Here is an 18,602-nt window from a genome sequence, read left to right as displayed (position 1 = left end):
ATAATTAATCCATGGGTCCTACTCCTAAGTCCTAACCCAACTTCCATGGTTATTGCCACGATTAGTTTCTTTCTAATCACGCAATTTCTGACGTGTCACCATAGTTTCTTTGGCCAACGGTACCTCTCCCAACTCCTGAATTCAATTCCAAAAATTTCTAAAATAAAATTAAAAAATAAAAAGAAAAAAGACTTTATACACTGAGAGATTTTTCTTTGTCCTTGCCTCTTTGACTCTCTCAAACTCTTATCTGCTAAGCAATCAAAGATTTAAACCCAATTTTTCCTTAAAAAAAAAAACCCCAATTATTATTTTTTATTACTTTGTAATAATTTAATACCAAAAAAAAAAAAAATACATACATAGATAGTATCTATATTTTTGTAATTCTATATTTAGGATTGGATTTTGGAGCAATCTCTTCGGTTAAAGTGTTGTAAGTAAACACCCTTTGTTCCTATTTATTAAATTTCCCTGAATAAAGCTCTCCCCTCTTACGATCTGTATATATTTATTCCAGGAAAAACAAATTCTTTCAAAAAACACAAAAAGTTGCAAACTTTCCTGGAAAATGGGTCAACAACAATCCAAGGATGAGTTGCTTTACCAGCAGGTGAGTTATGGCAACGCAGAGGGAATCAAATCTCTTCGCAGAGAAGGTGCAAGCCTTGAGGTAATACTATTATTATTATTTATTAATCACTATTTCCTCCATCAAATCAATCTGACTTTTTTTCAATTTTATTTAATATGAGTTTCCTGTGATTGCAGTGGGTTGATAGAGAGGGAAAAACCCCATTGATTGTTGCGTGTATGAACTCGGAGCTTTATAATGTTGCTAAAACTTTGATAGAGCTCGGTGCCAATGTCAACGCGTATAGGCCAGGTGAATTTTTTTTAATTTTTAATTTTTTAAATTAGTTTTTGGGATCTGGGTTTTATTTTATTTCATTTATTATTTGTAGAAATGATACAAGTTGATTACTTTTTGTTCTGGGGTTTAGTTGTTTTTTGCTAAACTTGTGAAATTAAGAGAATTATGCTTAAAAGTTGGTAAGGTGAAGTGCCAAGAGTCTTGTAACTCAGTGGTATTGGCTGGTCTGCTTTACGAGGAAAATCAGGATTCGAATTCGAGTCTTGAATTCCCCTTCCCCCATTTGTTGTAACGATTGAATTATTTTAAAAAATAAATAAATAAGGAAAGCTAAGGTGAAGTTGGATTTTGGGTTTGAAACAACTATGTCCACTTTGTGTGATGACTGATAAGTGATACCCACTAAACAAACATTAAGAAGAAAACAGAGCCTTGGATGTTGCATTCTCTTCTGTTACTTTATTTAATACACGACACACTATTTGGTTAAACATGGTTGGTTTTTTTTTTTTTAATGTTTAATGCTTAAGTTATGTGCAGAAACTCCTCTTTAGTACTTAATAGCTCATGCTTTCTTTTGTTAATTAGTATTTATATATGTGCACTTGATTCATCTTGGATTCGCTTCATCTGTCATTTTGTTTTAATGTGTTTTAGGCCGTCATGCTGGGACTGCTTTACATCATGCAGCTAAAAGAGGCCTTGAAAATACTGTGAAGTTACTACTTTCACATGGAGGTGTGCTGTACTACATTCGAATTAGCAAAGATTTTTTTTTTTGTAATATCAGTTGATTTTAAATCTTATAGTACAGTGAAAAATATCATTTTTATGGCCACTTTCAGTACATTAATAGATGATTTTGCTGTCATAAATTTCAGCGAATGCGTTGTTAATGAATGATGATTGTCATACTGCTCTTGATGTTGCTAGAGTGAAGGGGCACAGCAGTGTTGTTCGTGCTATTGAGGTATACTAAAATTATACTGTATTTTCATCCTAATATTATACAAATTCTAGTATTTGTCAAGAATTTTCCTTTCCTTTCCTTATCTTTAAGGCTTAAGCATCTTTTTTCTTGTTTTGTAGAGTCATATTTGTTTATTCTCTGGTTGGCTGCGGGAGTTTTATGGACCAGGTTTTCTTGAAATACTGGCGCCTGTGTTAGTCACAAGAAAAGTGTAGGTTTTGTGGGATATCCTGTTCGCTTATTTTTGTTTATCCATTTTCACTTATGCCCCCCCACCCCACACGCACACACACAAAAAAAAAGAAGCAAGTTGTCTTGGCTTTGTAATAGAGCCAAATGGCTAGGCTTTCATTGATGCAATTTGCAATTTACCCCCTTTTTTTTATTGAGGAATTATTTTTACATTTTTTGCAGTTGGGTTGTTGTTCTACCCTGTGGTGCTCGTAAACCTACAAAGCCTTTCAAGTTGGAGCTTGCCATATACCCTAGTATGCAGGTATAACAAAATTTTGCCAGAGAATTTGATTCATATAAGATGTAGTTTCTATATTTTTATACTTTTTTGACTTATGGCTCTGTTTAAGCTCTCTTATTGGGATGCTTATAAATGTAAATAACTTCTTAAGCTCTGGATCAAGTCTACTTAATGCTTTTGAACTTTAATAGTCACCTTCAGATTCATATTTGTCTTTTGTAAGTGCATTCCTCATTCCAATTAATATTGATTTATGAGTTTAGGCTTACAAATAGTTTTTCAAGTTCAATGTGGTTATTTTTAAAGATTTGCAGTATTAAATGCTTGGCGTTTGTTTTTCCCACTTTCCCTAGGATTTCAATTTTAAAAGTTTTTATATTCTTGTTCTTGGTTTCTTTTTGTTTGTGCATATATATCATTGAAGAGTTTCCCTTGGCATCAATCTATCCAACTTAGAAATTTGGATCAAGATTGATGCACTTTGTAAAGATCATATCTCAGTGCCAACCCTACTTTCAAATGTGCTATCACTTCTTGGTCTTCTATTTGTTCAATCAAATTGCAAATTTGCAAGGTCTTCCCCATCTTATGGGCATTTCTCTCACGAGTGAATCATGCCTGTATCATTCTCATGCTATAGCTATCCCCCCAAGGTACTCTGGCCTAGAGTTGGTGAAAGCACAAAAGCCTTCTGGATTGTAGGCACATGCCTGATTGAAGTAAAGCACACATTTTTTAAAAAAAAGTAATAAATTTGAAAATAATTATTAATGGACTATTCAATAAAGTTATCAACTAATCTTATGAAATTTAGATATAGAATGTTATATAATTCTCTTGTACTTTACTAAATATACACACCAAGAATCAGCCTCCCAAAAATTAGAGGTAAGGTTACCTATCAACTACCTCTCTCAGGCCTCATAGAAGCAGGAGTCTTGTGCACTTAGTAGTTGTAAGACCTTACAGAATATATACAACTATGATATTTGATAGCCATGATCAAATGAAGCACTTGGTTGAGTCAAAATTTACCCATGAGGCTTTATAAATTAAAAATAAATAAATAACAATACCCTTGAGGCTAAGATAAAAAAAGCTCCAGAATGGTAAGTAGGGACTTCTATGCCTACCATAAGCAACGCATTGCAATCCTAAAGCATATAATCATCTTCCTAATTAACCATAGGACAATCAGCATTTTCATTACAAGATTTGTAAGCCTCAACATTGTTCTCATGTACTTCATCTAAATAAATAACCTCTCCCTCATTAGTAGTATTTTGTCAACTTGAATCCGTTGCCTCCCTAGTGACCTCATCCTTGATCCCATGTTGAATCTTTCATCTTCAACTCTAGCAGCTTGCAACATTACTCCATGTTAAGTAATTATCATCAAACACAAGATCGTATTCAACACATTCATTGGATTCTTCTTTTCTTCTATTTTCCCAGTTAACCACGCATTGCTATAATTTTATATCTTTCAAAGAAATTGGACCGTTTGGTATTTGTACAATAAATCAAGGGCCCATACCAATATTATTAAGATCTAATGGTTAAATTTAATACGTGTAGTGTATTTAAACAAAGAAAAGCACAAAAAGGCATACTCCATGCTTATTAAAAAAGCACAAAAAAGCATGCTTTAGGTGTGCTTTGCTTTAAGCGTAAAAAGCTTCATGCTTTAAGAACAGTTTTACAAATACAACCCTGGGCCATGGTTCCTCCTGGGTTTCATCACTTTTGTAACTAACCTTGTTTTAATTAGCATGCTTTTATATCGATTTCCACTTTAAGCCCTGTGTTATTAGAATTATGAGATACCATGGTCTTTGTTCCATTTTATTGAGTTTAAAATGAAGCAAATATAGGTACTTAAAAAAAAAGAAAAAAAAAAAAAGATGAAGTAAATATAGTTTATGAAAGTATACCAACTATGGATCTTGTGTTAGCTTTCACGGTTCTAAAATATTATTTGTGTTTTTAAGCTGTACAGTAGATTACTGTGCCTAATACCTGTTTGAATGGTAGATATTATGCACTTTGTTATGTTTTGTCTCTGTTGTTGACTAATTGATATTGATTGTTTTCTCATAGTACAATTGATGAATGAGCAGGATGCCCAACCCCGTACAGTTATTGCATTATGGAAAACCAATTTGGAAGAACCAAAGCTACACCAGTCTGATCCATCAGTGATAATTCAAGATACCTCAACCAGTAATTTCTCATTGCTGACCTTTTCCCTTAGGGATGTTTGATTTGATGTCACATACATGTCCTAGATCCATATCTTAATTGAATTTTATGTCCATGCATAGTCTCAAGAGGCAGGAGGCGGAGACGAAGTCTTTACACCTCCCAAGAGGTGAGGTGTAGGTCTCGAACACATAGGCGTAAGTATAATGGTTGTTAAATTGTTCAAACCTATACTGAAATCATGAAATTGAACAAAACATTTCATTTTTAAAATATTAACAGTAAGAGAATTAAGAAGCTAAAAAACATAAGATATTATGTATTTTCCAAATAGTGTTGTAGAAGTTGGGAGTAATATTAAACCCATACCGTTCTCCAGCCTCAATTCATATTAGTCTTGCTTGATAGCCAGGGTAAAAATTGAAGTTTTTGTGTATGTTGCTGTTATGATTGTGGATTAGCAGTTTAATTTCCTACATTGATATTAGAATGCTTCTGTTTCAGAAGCCCGCATTAAGCTTGCACCTGCAAATGAAAGTGACAAGCAACAACTTCAGAGGTTTTGTGATGCATGCAAGGGAATTTCCCAGGTATTATGCACGCTTCTTTTATAGATGTTATGCTTCCCTCTGATGTGCCAATAAAAGTAGAACTCATACATGATAATTACATGAGATTATGAGATGATTTTGTTGGAGAAAAAGTATTTATGACTTGACATCATCAAAATGATTATATTGCCACGAATTGAAAATCTTTATGTTAAGTTTAAATATGGAAGCACTCTTTCCATAATCTGTAAGTTTGATGCTTTCCTTCAGGAAAGTCACAATAGATAATTATTCAATATGTTTTTTAAAACCATTATAACCATAATGCGTAAGAGCGTGGTGGCTGTGATAAGTGATTGGAATATTCCAAGATGAGATCAGACACTATCTATTTTGTTTAATGTTTCTGCTTGCCAATCTTAACATGCATTTATTGATTGTCGCCCTAATGACATAAGACATGATGGAAGTAACCCAATATGAAATAGAATTAACCTAACTGTACATTGAGTTTTCTTCGCTGTTGTGTTCAACAACAATTATTTGGCTATATTATATTTAAATAATGGGTGAGTTGTTGGCCGATAAGTATCGTACACTGTTGTGGCGTAGCTGATGGTGACAACTTGAAAAATTGCATAGTGGGCCATGTCTCTGGAAGTCCAGTAGTAATTGAGGCCGTTGTGGTGAAAATTTTACTGCAAATATAAGATACCATGAGAGAGAGAGTGAAGATAACCAAATTGGCCCTCATTATTATCTAGTTTCCCTTGCTTAAAATATAAAATAACATTAATCTGAAATTTGTGGAAAAGTGAGTGCCATTCAATGTGATAAAAGGACATTTATGCCCTATCATCTACCTTAAGCTAATTTTTCCCCGTTTAGGCTTTCTTTGGAATTCAATTTTAGCTCAGAACTAGCATAGTCTTTTTAATTGGCCTTTCATGATTCCTCGTATCTATTAACCCTTGACGATACCCTTACCAATACCCTAATATAATTTGCTTTGTAGATTTCATATTGTTAAAAATTACTGTTAAGAATTGAAATTTTAACATTTCTTCTTCAATTACTTGTTCTCTGTCACATGCAGATTATAAATAAATAACACAACATTTCATGGTCTAACAGCTCAAAGTTGAGCTTAGCTGTCTTGTTTACCTCCTTGCTGCAGACATAATTTGGCCAAATGTTGTAATGCCTGACATTTATATATTTGTATTTGTATGAATGTGTGTTTGTGTCTTTGAGGAATATATTTCTACCTGAGTTAAAGAATAGAAATATGGTCCTACAGTCAAGCCTGTAGCAACAGAATGGTTGCTGATATCTATATTCTTGCTTAGGAATGAGCCTCTAAAAGTACTAAACCGATTTTTCCCTCTCTATTCTCTGATGGTTAATATTTTAATTAATATAAAATTCAGAATATAAATGTTTTCATAATTTTCACATGGCTAGGAATTTCAAAATATTACTCAAAAATTTCTTTTAAAGATCAATGATATTTGCCTCATTGTTCAGGTACTTGAATGGTTGGGACATTTCTATTTTCTTTTCTTTTTTCATGTTAATGAATGAATGTTTGGAAAATTGCAGGCTCCTGCATTTTTGCGTAATAATCAGACCCCAGTAGCCACTGCACCGCTATCTGCTGAAGATTTTGAAATAGCAATGGCTATCAATGCCTCAATCCAGTCTGTTATGCAGGAGAGACCACCTATTCTTGATGCTCACCCTAGCTATGAAGCAAGTTCATCTGTTAGTTGGAATAACTCTGCGAACACTAGCAGTCATAGTGGTTTGGATGTACCAATAGCCCCTGCTCCAAACACAAGTAGTTCTAAGAGGACAGTGCATGAAACTGGCCCCAAAGGCAATTCAAGTCAGCAAAGCCAGAACCACGACATTGTTACTACCACTCAAACAAATCCCACCCCTGATTCTATCCCTTCAGCTCCACCAATTGCTGATGGGATTATAGAAGATGGTCCTATTCTCTACCCATCAATTGATATCAGTCCTGTTGATGTGTCATCCCCAATTATCGAGGATGCACCTGGTAAAGCAGGTGAAAGGAAAGAGGATGGGGGTGCATCATCATGCGTGATATGTTTAGATGCTCCAGTTGAGGGAGCATGCATTCCCTGTGGCCATATGGCTGGATGTATGTCTTGTTTGAACGAGATCAAAGAGAAGAAGTGGGGTTGCCCTGTTTGTCGTGCCAAGATTGACCAGGTTGTAAAGCTGTTTGTTGTTTGACTATTGAAGCAGAATGTGGAGAAGCTCTAAATGGTTGGTGGGTTTTGGACGCCTTAATTTTGTTTATGTATTTCTATAAACAAGAGCAGTTTCTTAATTTTGGGAACCTAACCCGAGGGTTTCTGAATATATTGTTGCCTTGCACTGTGCTGTTATAAATATCACTTACCTTGCACTTTTGGGGCTGTAAAAACCTTTTTACCTTATATATATGTGTGTGTATGTATATATTGGCCACCTAAACATTTTCTTAGCTGCATGAACTTTAGCCTAACTCTTTTATAATTTCTGAACTGTTTAGAGGCAAACTCCCAAGAATTAAACAATATACTGCTGCAACCTCTAGGTCTAAGGGGAGGTCAGTGACATCTCTTGAGCTCAGGGGCAAGGCTTAATATATTGACAAACCAAGATGTGGGATTCTAAGGTGAAAAAAAAAAAAAAAAAAAGAAGTGATTTCATAGCTTTCAATTGTGCAGATGAAAAAGAAGTTACAGTTGGAGACAGATTAGCCTACTGCAGTAATAATTACTGAGCTGGTCAGCTTGTTGTACTAGTAACAATACACTTGCAGTAGTACCAGTGAAATATAGCATCAAGCAGGTGTGTTAAAGAGCATGATTGGGATACCCTTTTTTTTTTTTTTTAAATGAACTGCATGATTGGGATACATGAACATGAACAGAATTTGAAAAGTATAATATGGTTCTGTACAAGATTCTTGTGTTGTGTAATATATACCATGGCTTAGTGTGAAAGTGAAACCATAAAGATTGAGATGTGTTCAGAACTGTTACATCGATTATAAATGTGTTACTGTGGAGCATCAATATTTTGTGGTGGATTATTGCATCAACAACAACAAGAACGATAATGACAGGCACAGCTACCAGGAGAAGAAGCACGACCACGGCGAAGTCTATATCATAGGGGGGTCCCTAAAACTCTTTCTTTCTCCATTGCCATGCCTACTCTACGAGTTGGCACTTTTAATTAAAGCACAAAATTCAAAGCAAGCACACCTTGCGTACCTTAAAAAAAAAATAAATAAATAAAATAATAAAAAAAAAAGGAAAAAAAAAAGAAAAAAGAAAAGAAGAAGAAGAAGAAGAGAAAGACCAAATTAACAAAGCCATGCTTTCTTTAATAAAAGCTTATATATTGAGGCTCATGAATGTCGTTGTAGCTTTCCATCAATTTATGAACACTTTTCATGATTCCATCACTTACGTATACTTTAGGTTTTATACTTTGTGTATGTTCATTAATCAAAACACAATAATCATTTTGCTTTCCAATAATTTCCTTTTAATCATATAATTTCAAATTTTATATATATATATATATATATACACACGCTTTTGATCAAAGCAATAATACTAGAAAACACTTATATGGTACAAGAATAAATGTGTTTATTATTTTTAACAATACTATGGGCACACCCAATATTACAATATGTTAATATTATTCATTATGAGTGGTCGACTAAAAGTTAAGAGTGAGTAAAAAGTGTCTACTTGCAATCAACTTCATCAATATGACTCTAGAATTATAAATTATTCAAATTTTTAAATGTGTATCCCATTCATTGGGATTATATTTTTGACTCATCGTTTAGTCATAGTTTTTTTTCTCCTCCCCCTTTTCCCATCATTTTGTTTATTTAGCGTGTGCACACTTAAGATTTTTCATTTTTAGTTAAAATCATATTTTATTCAATTTATCTTTTGAAGTCCAATAAACCAATGAAAATATCAAAATACCCTATCAAACAAGCACTAAGGGAGTATTCAATTGCCCGCTTAAATTTGGTTGCACATAGATCAGTAATGGAAAAAAAATAAAGAATAGAAAAGAATAAGGAAAAAGTAAACAAAATATGGAAAAATAAAGAAACAAAATTTTATATTGCTCAACAACTATATCTAATTTATTTAATTTGCTAATAAGCATATATGCTTTTATCCGGTGCTGGGGCTAGCATTTGACTTCAAGATGATGAAACCTATAATTACATACGTCTCCATATACCTATAGACAAACATATTTTTATACAAATTTATGTATGATCACAATCACAAACATTATATATGCAATACCTAAGACCAATCTTTACAATGAATATTACGCTGTAATTTAATGTTAAATTTCTCATACAAGATAGCATATCCATTATATTGTATCTATCTGTTACTTTTTTTTTTCTTTTTTTTAATCTATATAATTTTTGTGTTGTAATTTTTTCATAGTAAAAAATTTCACTTTTAATTTTCATATAATGATTTTGGTAATTACATAAACCTCAACTACAACTTATATAAGTTTTTTTGTTAAACTCATAAAAATAATTAAACTTAACAGTTTTATACCATATAGTCATTGTGCGTCTAAAATTTTTGAGTTTAACTTGAAAAATATATATCAATTTGTGAATTTTATTATATAATTAGTTTCAAATTTTATTACTTATAGTTTTTTTTTTAAATTAATAACTTACCACATAAATAATGAAGTCCTAACACTTTTGAAAGGTAACCATATATATATTTTTTCTCTTGAATTAAAACTTTTGCCTTTTTCTTTCCTTTTCTAATTTTATATCCTTATTTTTCATTCATAAATTTTCAACCCTAACAAACATTGATATAAAGGGAAATATTTTCTTTATATTTTTCAATGAAACTTGATATATTTATATATATAAACATAAAATAAAAATGAAAAAAAGTGGGCGAGTTTTGGGTGGGGCTAGGGGACAATTACCCCTCCCCCCTCAACAACCTTGGTTCCGCCCTTACTTTTACCTTTATGTTTTGATGTGTGTGTTTAGAGAAATTGAGGTGGAAAGCATTAGTTATTTGACAAGAGTTTGAGGGTATATTGAAAAGGAAAAGTTAAATCAACCTCAACATCTCAGATAATTACTAAATCAACCTTAACTTCTCAAATAATTGTTCTTACTCTAGAAGCGATACTCTTTCTTTTCACATGGTAATGAGTCCCACTAACTAAATAATTGGTGGGATTTACTGTTCCTGTGAAAGGAGGGAATCTCTCTCTCTCTCTCTCTCTCTCTCTCTTAGGTCCAATTAGGGCCGACAAAAAAAATGTAGGTCCCTTAAAAAGTTATCCTTCCACATCATCCCAATTTATTTTCTCATTCATGTCAACTAAACACAGGAAACCTACTCTTTTGTCCTCCTCATCTTTCCCCTCCCTTCTCTTTCTTCCTATCTAAACATCAAGTTAATTCTATGAAAGAGATATTTGAGAAATGTTTTTATTAAATACATTAAATCACAAATCCATAAGTTTTCGGCTCATGCATCCCCCCTCACTGTATTTGAACCAAAAAAAAAAAAAAAAAAATCATTTTTTAGACAAAATTTTTGTAACATAGTGAGAATATATCCAAAAAAAAATTTATTAGGGTAAGCCCGATGAGAAAACATTATTTTCCTAGAGCTTTCTCAAGATATATCTAAACTTAAGGTCAACACAATACAGTTTAAAACCTAAGCCAATAATTTTTAGTAGAGTATAAGAAATAATGCAAAACACACATATTATTTTTCTTTAGAAAAAAAAAATCATCATCATCCTACAAATTACATTTGATACAATTCTGTAAGAAATAAAATAAAATAAGGGGCCTCGAGGATCCTTTCATTATATTTTGAGAGCATAGGGTGTCTTAGGCCTAGGCCTTAAGTGGGCTAGGACTAAAGCTTTCACTGTGACTAAACTCTGGGAGAGTTTGTAAAAGAGAATCGAAAATTCTGACTGGGCATGCATCATGGCCCCGCTTTTCCTGCCTAGACTAGATTATTCAGTACTGACTATGTTGAAAATCAAAGTTATTTCACATCATATCATGAAAGAAATAATACATTAAAGAGTTAGTTCAAACACCTGATTAAACTTTCTTTTACCTTCAATGAATACACTACATCGAGGTGTACAAAAATTCTTTTTTAGTTCATATATAACATATAACTACTGTCTACTGATCAACATGGTACCTGAGGACCACAACAAAGGAAAAACTTCAAAGATCGCTGTTTGGGGTAGAATGGAGAGGACATTTTGATTCATTAAGTACTATGCATTAAAAAGTTACATATGTAATAAAATATAAATAAAAAGACAAAAGGAGGAAAAGAAAGCAAACTGAAAACAACTTTGATTTGACTCAATTCAAACCTAAGCTGTTGCCTCTTAAGGCATACAGTAAAGATACATACCTATATATATAGCATTTGGTAACAAAATCCAAGGTAATGTCGGTGGGTTGTAGGGTACCCTAATAGCATGATTTGCACTTTTCCATGTAATCTCTTATCAAGAGGTTGCTCTTTTTGAATGTCATCCTCGTACTATCAGCAATTTGCTGTGGCAGATGGTTACGTTTACTCAAACAGATTAAACTTTAAAGTCTGAGTAACTCAGGGAAAAAAAAAGTCCTAGTCAAATATTAATTGAGTGAAAAGGTAGATAAATAAATAAAGGATTTTGTGTCTTAAGTATACAAAATTTTCATTAACAGGTTTTTCAATTTTTAAAAAAATATTTCTAAAAATAATTAACTTAAAATGTGCTCTTAAGAGACACATTAACCAAATCCATAAATAAATGATCGCATGAATGAACTGGGTAGCTACAAACCACTGAAATTTCGTTTTAATACATTTAAAGAATGTACGTACATTTAATATATTGCAGGACCCACTGACCCAAAGTCACTAAAGTGGTGCAAACTTTTGACTGCACAGAAACATATTAGCCTCATAGCTAGGGAGGGAGGAGTCATTACCCTTTCATTGTCAACCACAAAAGCAGAACGATAAGTCGTTAGTTATAACTTATAGGGGGAGCCATTACTGCTTTCGTTGTCTACGCAGAGTTGCAGAATAGTCAATATATAGACATATAGTCATGCTTTTAGGTGTTACTGTTAGTTGAGTATAAATATAGTCATATCTAGAAAAAAAAAGTTGTACGTAAATATAATTTCAAAAATAAGTCCCCCTTATTACTAATTAGTGTGTGTTTGGCAACCTATTATAGGCATAATATAATTTTAAAATAACTGAACCTATTAAAACTCAAAGTTTATTACTGCAATTGAAGACCTTTTTTTACTGTAAATTTTGTGTTCGAGTTCCCCAAGAATTTAAATAGCATCTTTATATGTAGTAATTTTATATTCTATCTCATCATAATAGATGGAACTCATGATATTTCATGAACGAAAATCATTTTAATAAACTATAATAAGTATACTCAACTTAAATTTTTTGAAAAAAATTAAGTTTATTTTGTTTTAGCAACTTGAATAGAATTTTTATATCAAGTAAATTTATACTCTCTCACAATAGATGGCAGCTTACAATAACAAATGTAGGAAGTTCCACTAAAAAAAAACTTCAACAACATATTTTCGTGAGTACTTACAACCATACATCTCTCTATAAGAGAAATGAAGACTATTTGGTTTAGGGATTGGTTCTCACTCTCACATTTTACATTTTGACTCTCTCTGGCTCTCTCTTGCTCTTCCAAGAACTATCTCTTTACTTGTCTAACTCTCATTCCAACTCTCACATATTTCCTTGAGAACTAAGCTTGGGCCAAGCTTTTCTTCATCAATAAATTCATTGTAGAAGAGTCAAATGAAACAAATTCACACCTACAACAAGCATTTGAACAAACTAAATAAATGTAGTCAACTTCAAAGTAATTAAAAAAAAAATGTTTTTATTTTGTTTTGATGAACCGTGTCATTTTATTAACTTTTATATGCTGTGCGATGGAGGGAATTTATTCATGACATATTTTTGTTCGGGGAAGAAAATTATAGCAATAATTTTGTTGAATGATTTTGAAGAAATCCCAACATTTTTTTTTTTTTTTTGAAAACAAAATTGTTGCCAAATTTCTTTTTGTTTACTTCTAAATTCATTCTGTGTTGTTTTTTCTTCTTCCATGGAATTGAGAAATAAAAAGAATTTGGGAACTCTCTCTCTAAATAGAATGAGTGATCTTTATTGATTGAATATGAGAATACAATGAATCTATACACTATAACTATCTATATATACAATCTGTGGAAGCAAAGGAAAAATAACTAACTCCGTGAAGGAGGGAAAATTAGTTACAACAGTCCCAATCATCAAGCCACGTGTACAAGCTATAACTGCTGCTTATGTCATGTTTCTATCCACGTGGCAAGGCTCCTTCATACGTGTGAATAAAGTGTTCATGATAAGGAATTGATTCAATCACTTCTAATAGTTCTGGACTGATCCAATTTCTCTGAGTTTCAATTCCTTGAGTGCTGCCCTGTTCTCCATCTCTGTTCTTATATCTGCTAATGATTTGAGTGCATTCCTCCTTGCTTTTAACAAGAAATCTATTAATGGAAGAACTAATTTGTTGTTTTGGGTGGAGTGTCATTCACTCATTCCCCCCACAAAACTTAAAGAAGGTTTGTGAAATTTACCCAAAAATCTATTATCTACAATAAACCCATTGAGAAGTTGTATAAATTTCATTAATGATTTTATGTACAAACCAAAAGTCAGATAATGTTTTCGATAGTAATTTTAGAAATGCATTTTAAAGGAAAATTTTAATAAAACATTCTGTTTTATTTTATTTTTTTTTTTAATTTAAGGAGTACGTACAAAATCAGGGTGGCAGCTGGCCACCCTTCATTCACCACTGGTTAGTTTTTAAGAAACTTTTAATAATGTATTAAATACTTTCGGCTAGGTGGAGTTTTACTTTTCTTAAATTCTTTCTACAAGTGTTTCTCAAAAAGAAAAATTCTTTATACATGTGTTTTTATTGAGGTCCACTCTAGAAAATTGAAATATAATTTTTTTTCATAAATAATTTTGATATTTCAATATATTTAAACTTTCTTCAAGAATATAAATTTTAAGATAAATAATTTAAAATTTTCCTTTTACACAAACTTTCACGTTGTATCAACATCTATGGACTTTTACTCTTTTTATTTTGAATAATATTCCAAGCTTCCATCTTTCCTTTTACACATAAACTTTCTCATTGTATCAACATCTATGGGCATTTTCATTTTTATTTTGAATAATATTCCAAGCTACCATCTTTGTCTCTTCAAAAGAAAAAAGAAAAACTTATTTAGAGAGAGAGAGAGAGAGAGAGAGAGAGAGAGGTGTTATGGAACTAGTTGTCACATAATAGATCGAGGACATTGATTTTTAAAAAATAATTTGATAATCTATATGTCTATATATTAAAAGTCAAATATAAGAGAAAATTCAATTAGATTTTAATTAGATTCTAAATTTTGCGCCACGTACGTGTCTCATTTAATTTATAATTTTTGTGGTAAGTAAATTATTGGGTACCAAAGAGTCTAAATCTAATTAAATTTTAAATCATATATATATATATATATATAATATTAGAAACCATTACATATTTTAGAAATGTATGGTTTAAAAAAAGTGCAAGCTAATACTATATATAATTTGAATCTCTTCTAAAAAAATGTATAATTTGAACCATATAATTGTAATTATTTTTAATTATATCCATGTACATGCATGGGTTACACACTAGTTACAATAATGGATAAGTAGGATTTAAACCTTTAAAGTCACTATTTAGAAAATTAGGAAGTGTCAATTTAGCTACAAAAAATGTCTATTGATGTTGTGAAATAGTTTTCCATTAAAAAGAACTAGTTTAGAATCTAATGCATATGCATGAGTACAATTAAAACACACACACATATCATATATATATATATATATATATATATAAAAGTTCCTACTTAATAAGTAATGACTATTCATATACAGGATTATGTAAAAAGTTCATAAATTTGAATTATTGTTTAACGAGACAAATATATTTCATTGAAAAACATAATCTTTCAAACTCTATCTTCTTTTAATTTTAGATATATGAGAGTGTCTTATGGTTCATTTAATTTATACTTTTCGTATTTTGCATTGAATTAATTCACTTGGCACAAATTTATAAATAAAAAAAAAAAAAAAAAAAAAAAAAAAAAAAAACAAAACAAAAAAAACAAAACAAAAAAAACAAAAAAAAACCAGATAGAACATGTGGCGCAAAATTAAACTCTAATTTAGATTTTAGTTGGATTTTATCTCAATTTTGACTCTTTATATAAATATATATATATATATATATATATTTGCTATAAACGGTCAAAATTACCCTAGTTAGGGTGTGTTTGTTTTGGGTGAAAATGGTTTCAGGAAATCATTTTCAGTAAAATAGGCTGTTTGGTTGGTTTGGAAAATTGAATTTTTCGGAAATCATTTTCAGTTGACCGTAAAATAACAACGTTGACCACGGAAATTCATTTCCGTTCCTATTTTCACTTCAAATGATTTCCGGAACTGGGGATGCGCAAAGAGAGCTCACAGACGCGCAAAGGGAGAACGAGAGAGAGAAAGAATGATCTCGCGAAGCACCGATCGCGTCATCGATCGTGACGTCGATCGCGAAGCACCGATCGCGCCGTCGATCGCGAAGCATCGCGCCGATCACGATCGACGCTTCGCGAGATCGCGATCTCGCGAAGCACCGCGCCGATCGCGAGATCACGATCGACACGAATGGTGCTTCGCGAGATCGCGCCATCGATCATGAGATCGCGCCGTGTTCGTCTAGGTTTTGTCCGTGTTTTTCTGGGTTTTGTCTCTTCCTTCTTCTTTTCCAAACACCAGAAAATATTTTTCAAAAATTTTTTTGAAATGCAACCAAACACATAAAAACATTTTCCTTTCCGGAAAATGGAATATTTTCCGGAAATGCTTTTACACGAACCAAACACAGCCTTAATTTGTAGATAAATGTTGGTATGGGACAATATGGGACAAATTCGGCCCTTGTGGGCCACTACAATGCATTCGTCCTTCTTGATCATTATAATTGGGATATCAATATCACATAGAAAATAGGGGATGCTACAAGTCTTATATCTCAAAAGTATTGTCTAATTCTTCCACGATGGAGAATCTATGTTCAAATCCCCTTCTCTTATTAATTGTAAGAAAAAAAAAATAGAAGGATGAAAAATCATATAAACTCATATTGGACAAGTCTAAGAGTTGATTAAGAGGATTTAACCCAAGTAAATTGTACCATGTTGGCCCAACCCAATAGGTTAAGACCATCAAGCGCCCTACCAAATTTAAGGTCACTAGATCGATCGAGACCGGTAGCTTATGTGGGCACAAGCGCCTGCGACGAGCTTTGGATTTCTCCAAACCCATGGGAAGTATGCCTTGACCTAGGGTGGACCATGGCAGAGGGTGTAAATGGAGTCGTCTCCTAGATTAGGTCTAAGAACTATAAATGTAACGCTCTGCTGAAAGGACTGATCTTTACCATAGCACATGTCTAGAGTTTAGGTATGGGGATGGGAATGTGTTAGGCACCCAACCCCACCTGACCCATAGGTCGGCCTCCACTCATTGTGTTCCAAATCCTAATCCCATTAAAGGGTCTTCTAATAGGTTATTATATACTCACACACACTAACATGCATTTAACATCCAAACATGGCATATGTCCCGCACTCATCCATAGCATAAAACCCTACCATTCATCTTGCAAAATATTTCCAAGGGCAACAAGCACATCACAAAATAGTAGCATCAATAATGCATCAACATCAAGCATATCCCATACATCCAAGCATAGATCATGACATCAACCAAGCATATCATGCTCATCATCCAAATCAAATGCATTTTCATGTAATTATGCATGACTTACCTCACTTACCTTGCTGCACCATAATACCTTAGCACCTATGTATCATTGCAGGTTCAAGTTCTCATGAATATTCATGTGGTTCATCAAAGCATAAACCCTAATCACCAATATATCAATTAAACAAGTAAAACATGTTATTCTACTAACCCTAGACCTAGACACGTGAAAACTAGGCTCAACAAGAACTAAAAATGTGATTAAAAGTAAGAAAACAAATAGCAAAACCCTAAATCAGCAATTCTAGGCACGAGTATGCGTGCGCATACATAAAGTATGTGTACGCATGCCTTGAGTATGCGTACACATGCATAAAGCATGCGCACGCATACACAAACAAAAACATAGTTTTAAATAACAACCAAAAAACAATCAAACAAAACCTAGCATATTTCTAATATATTAATCCAACTCTTCACTCAAAACATGGTGAGACACAACAAATCAAAATCAAACAAAAAGAAATAATATTTCTAAACATACATAACAAATAAATTAATCAAGAATAATAAAAACACAAGTTATAAAAGATCCAAATTAAGGAAGAGCCATAAAGAAAGACTCACCTTGCTTATGGAACACAACTTGGTTTATATTTAGCCAGCTCCTCAATGCTACACAACAAGATTCAGTGAGATATCAAGGAAATTAAAGCATTCAATAGTACATAAGTAATTACAACTCAAAATAAAAAGTTGTTCTTGAAAAAGCCTAAGAAATGATATTTGAAAAACGTTTCTTCGAATGAGATCAATAGTTTCTGCCCTAATGAGTAATAGAGAGAGATTTTGAAGAACCAAAAACGTGCTTGATCTATAAGTGCAAAACAGTGAGCAAAGGTCATTTTTCAACATCGTTTTCAAAGCGATTTGACCACATTTGATGGAGATCAAGGCACCGCATCGAAGGATCTCGTTTAAGTACCAATTGCGCCGGTTACTAGAGCACAAGCAAAGAAGTTCAATGATGTACTTAACGGACTCATCCAAGAGTTATGGGCTCAAGCAAATTCGTGGAGGCCTATTGAGCATGATCCACGTGGGCAACAAAAAATCGTCACCTTGATTCAAGTTCTAGAAGGATCCGGTCAAGGCTAAGAATTGGCATGAAATATTTTAGGTCTATGTAAAAAACGTTATTCTAGGTTTAGGTGATTTATTTCCTTATTTTTAGGTGCATTTAATACTTTTTAGGTCAAACTTTATTCCTAATATGGTTAGGTATCAATTAGGAGTTATTTTAGAATATATTTTCTTGTCTATCAAGTTTTAAGGAGCCCTCAAACAGTCATCTAAGTCTGTAAACGTTTTTCAAACATTATTGATAAAACTTGTGAGGTTTATTTTCTTTGGTTCTTTGAAGAACTACTCGAACTTATCGGGAATTCCCGTGGTGTTCATCTCAACTTATCAAACGGAGTTTCCACCACCGTTTGTGGCGCCTTCCTTATACCGAGAT

The 18,602-nt window shown here is 32.6% G+C and overlaps 1 protein-coding gene across 2 annotated transcripts; it reads left to right on the top strand.

Moving 5' to 3' along the window:
- The first annotated feature begins 228 nt into the window (after positions 1-228).
- LOC126688626 (putative E3 ubiquitin-protein ligase XBAT35) lies at positions 229-7,567 on the top strand. 2 transcript variants are annotated; one of them, XM_050383387.1, is made up of 11 exons: positions 229-436; positions 521-673; positions 772-886; positions 1,532-1,612; positions 1,756-1,844; positions 1,964-2,055; positions 2,259-2,340; positions 4,440-4,542; positions 4,644-4,718; positions 5,026-5,111; positions 6,675-7,567. In XM_050383387.1, the coding sequence occupies exons 2-11, from the start codon at positions 572-574 to the stop codon at positions 7,335-7,337; spliced, it is 1,488 nt and encodes a 495-aa protein (XP_050239344.1). In that variant the 5' UTR covers positions 229-436; positions 521-571; the 3' UTR covers positions 7,338-7,567. The 2 variants fall into 2 exon arrangements, with proteins under 2 accessions (XP_050239344.1, XP_050239345.1); XM_050383388.1 differs by lacking the exon at positions 4,644-4,718 and having other exon boundaries at positions 230-436.
- Positions 7,568-18,602: the final 11,035 nt, after the last annotated feature.

The sequence above is a fragment of the Quercus robur genome, chromosome 6, assembly GCF_932294415.1.
Source record: "Quercus robur chromosome 6, dhQueRobu3.1, whole genome shotgun sequence".
NCBI lineage: Eukaryota > Viridiplantae > Streptophyta > Magnoliopsida > Fagales > Fagaceae > Quercus > Quercus robur.
This window is presented reverse-complemented; position numbering and strand designations above follow the sequence as displayed.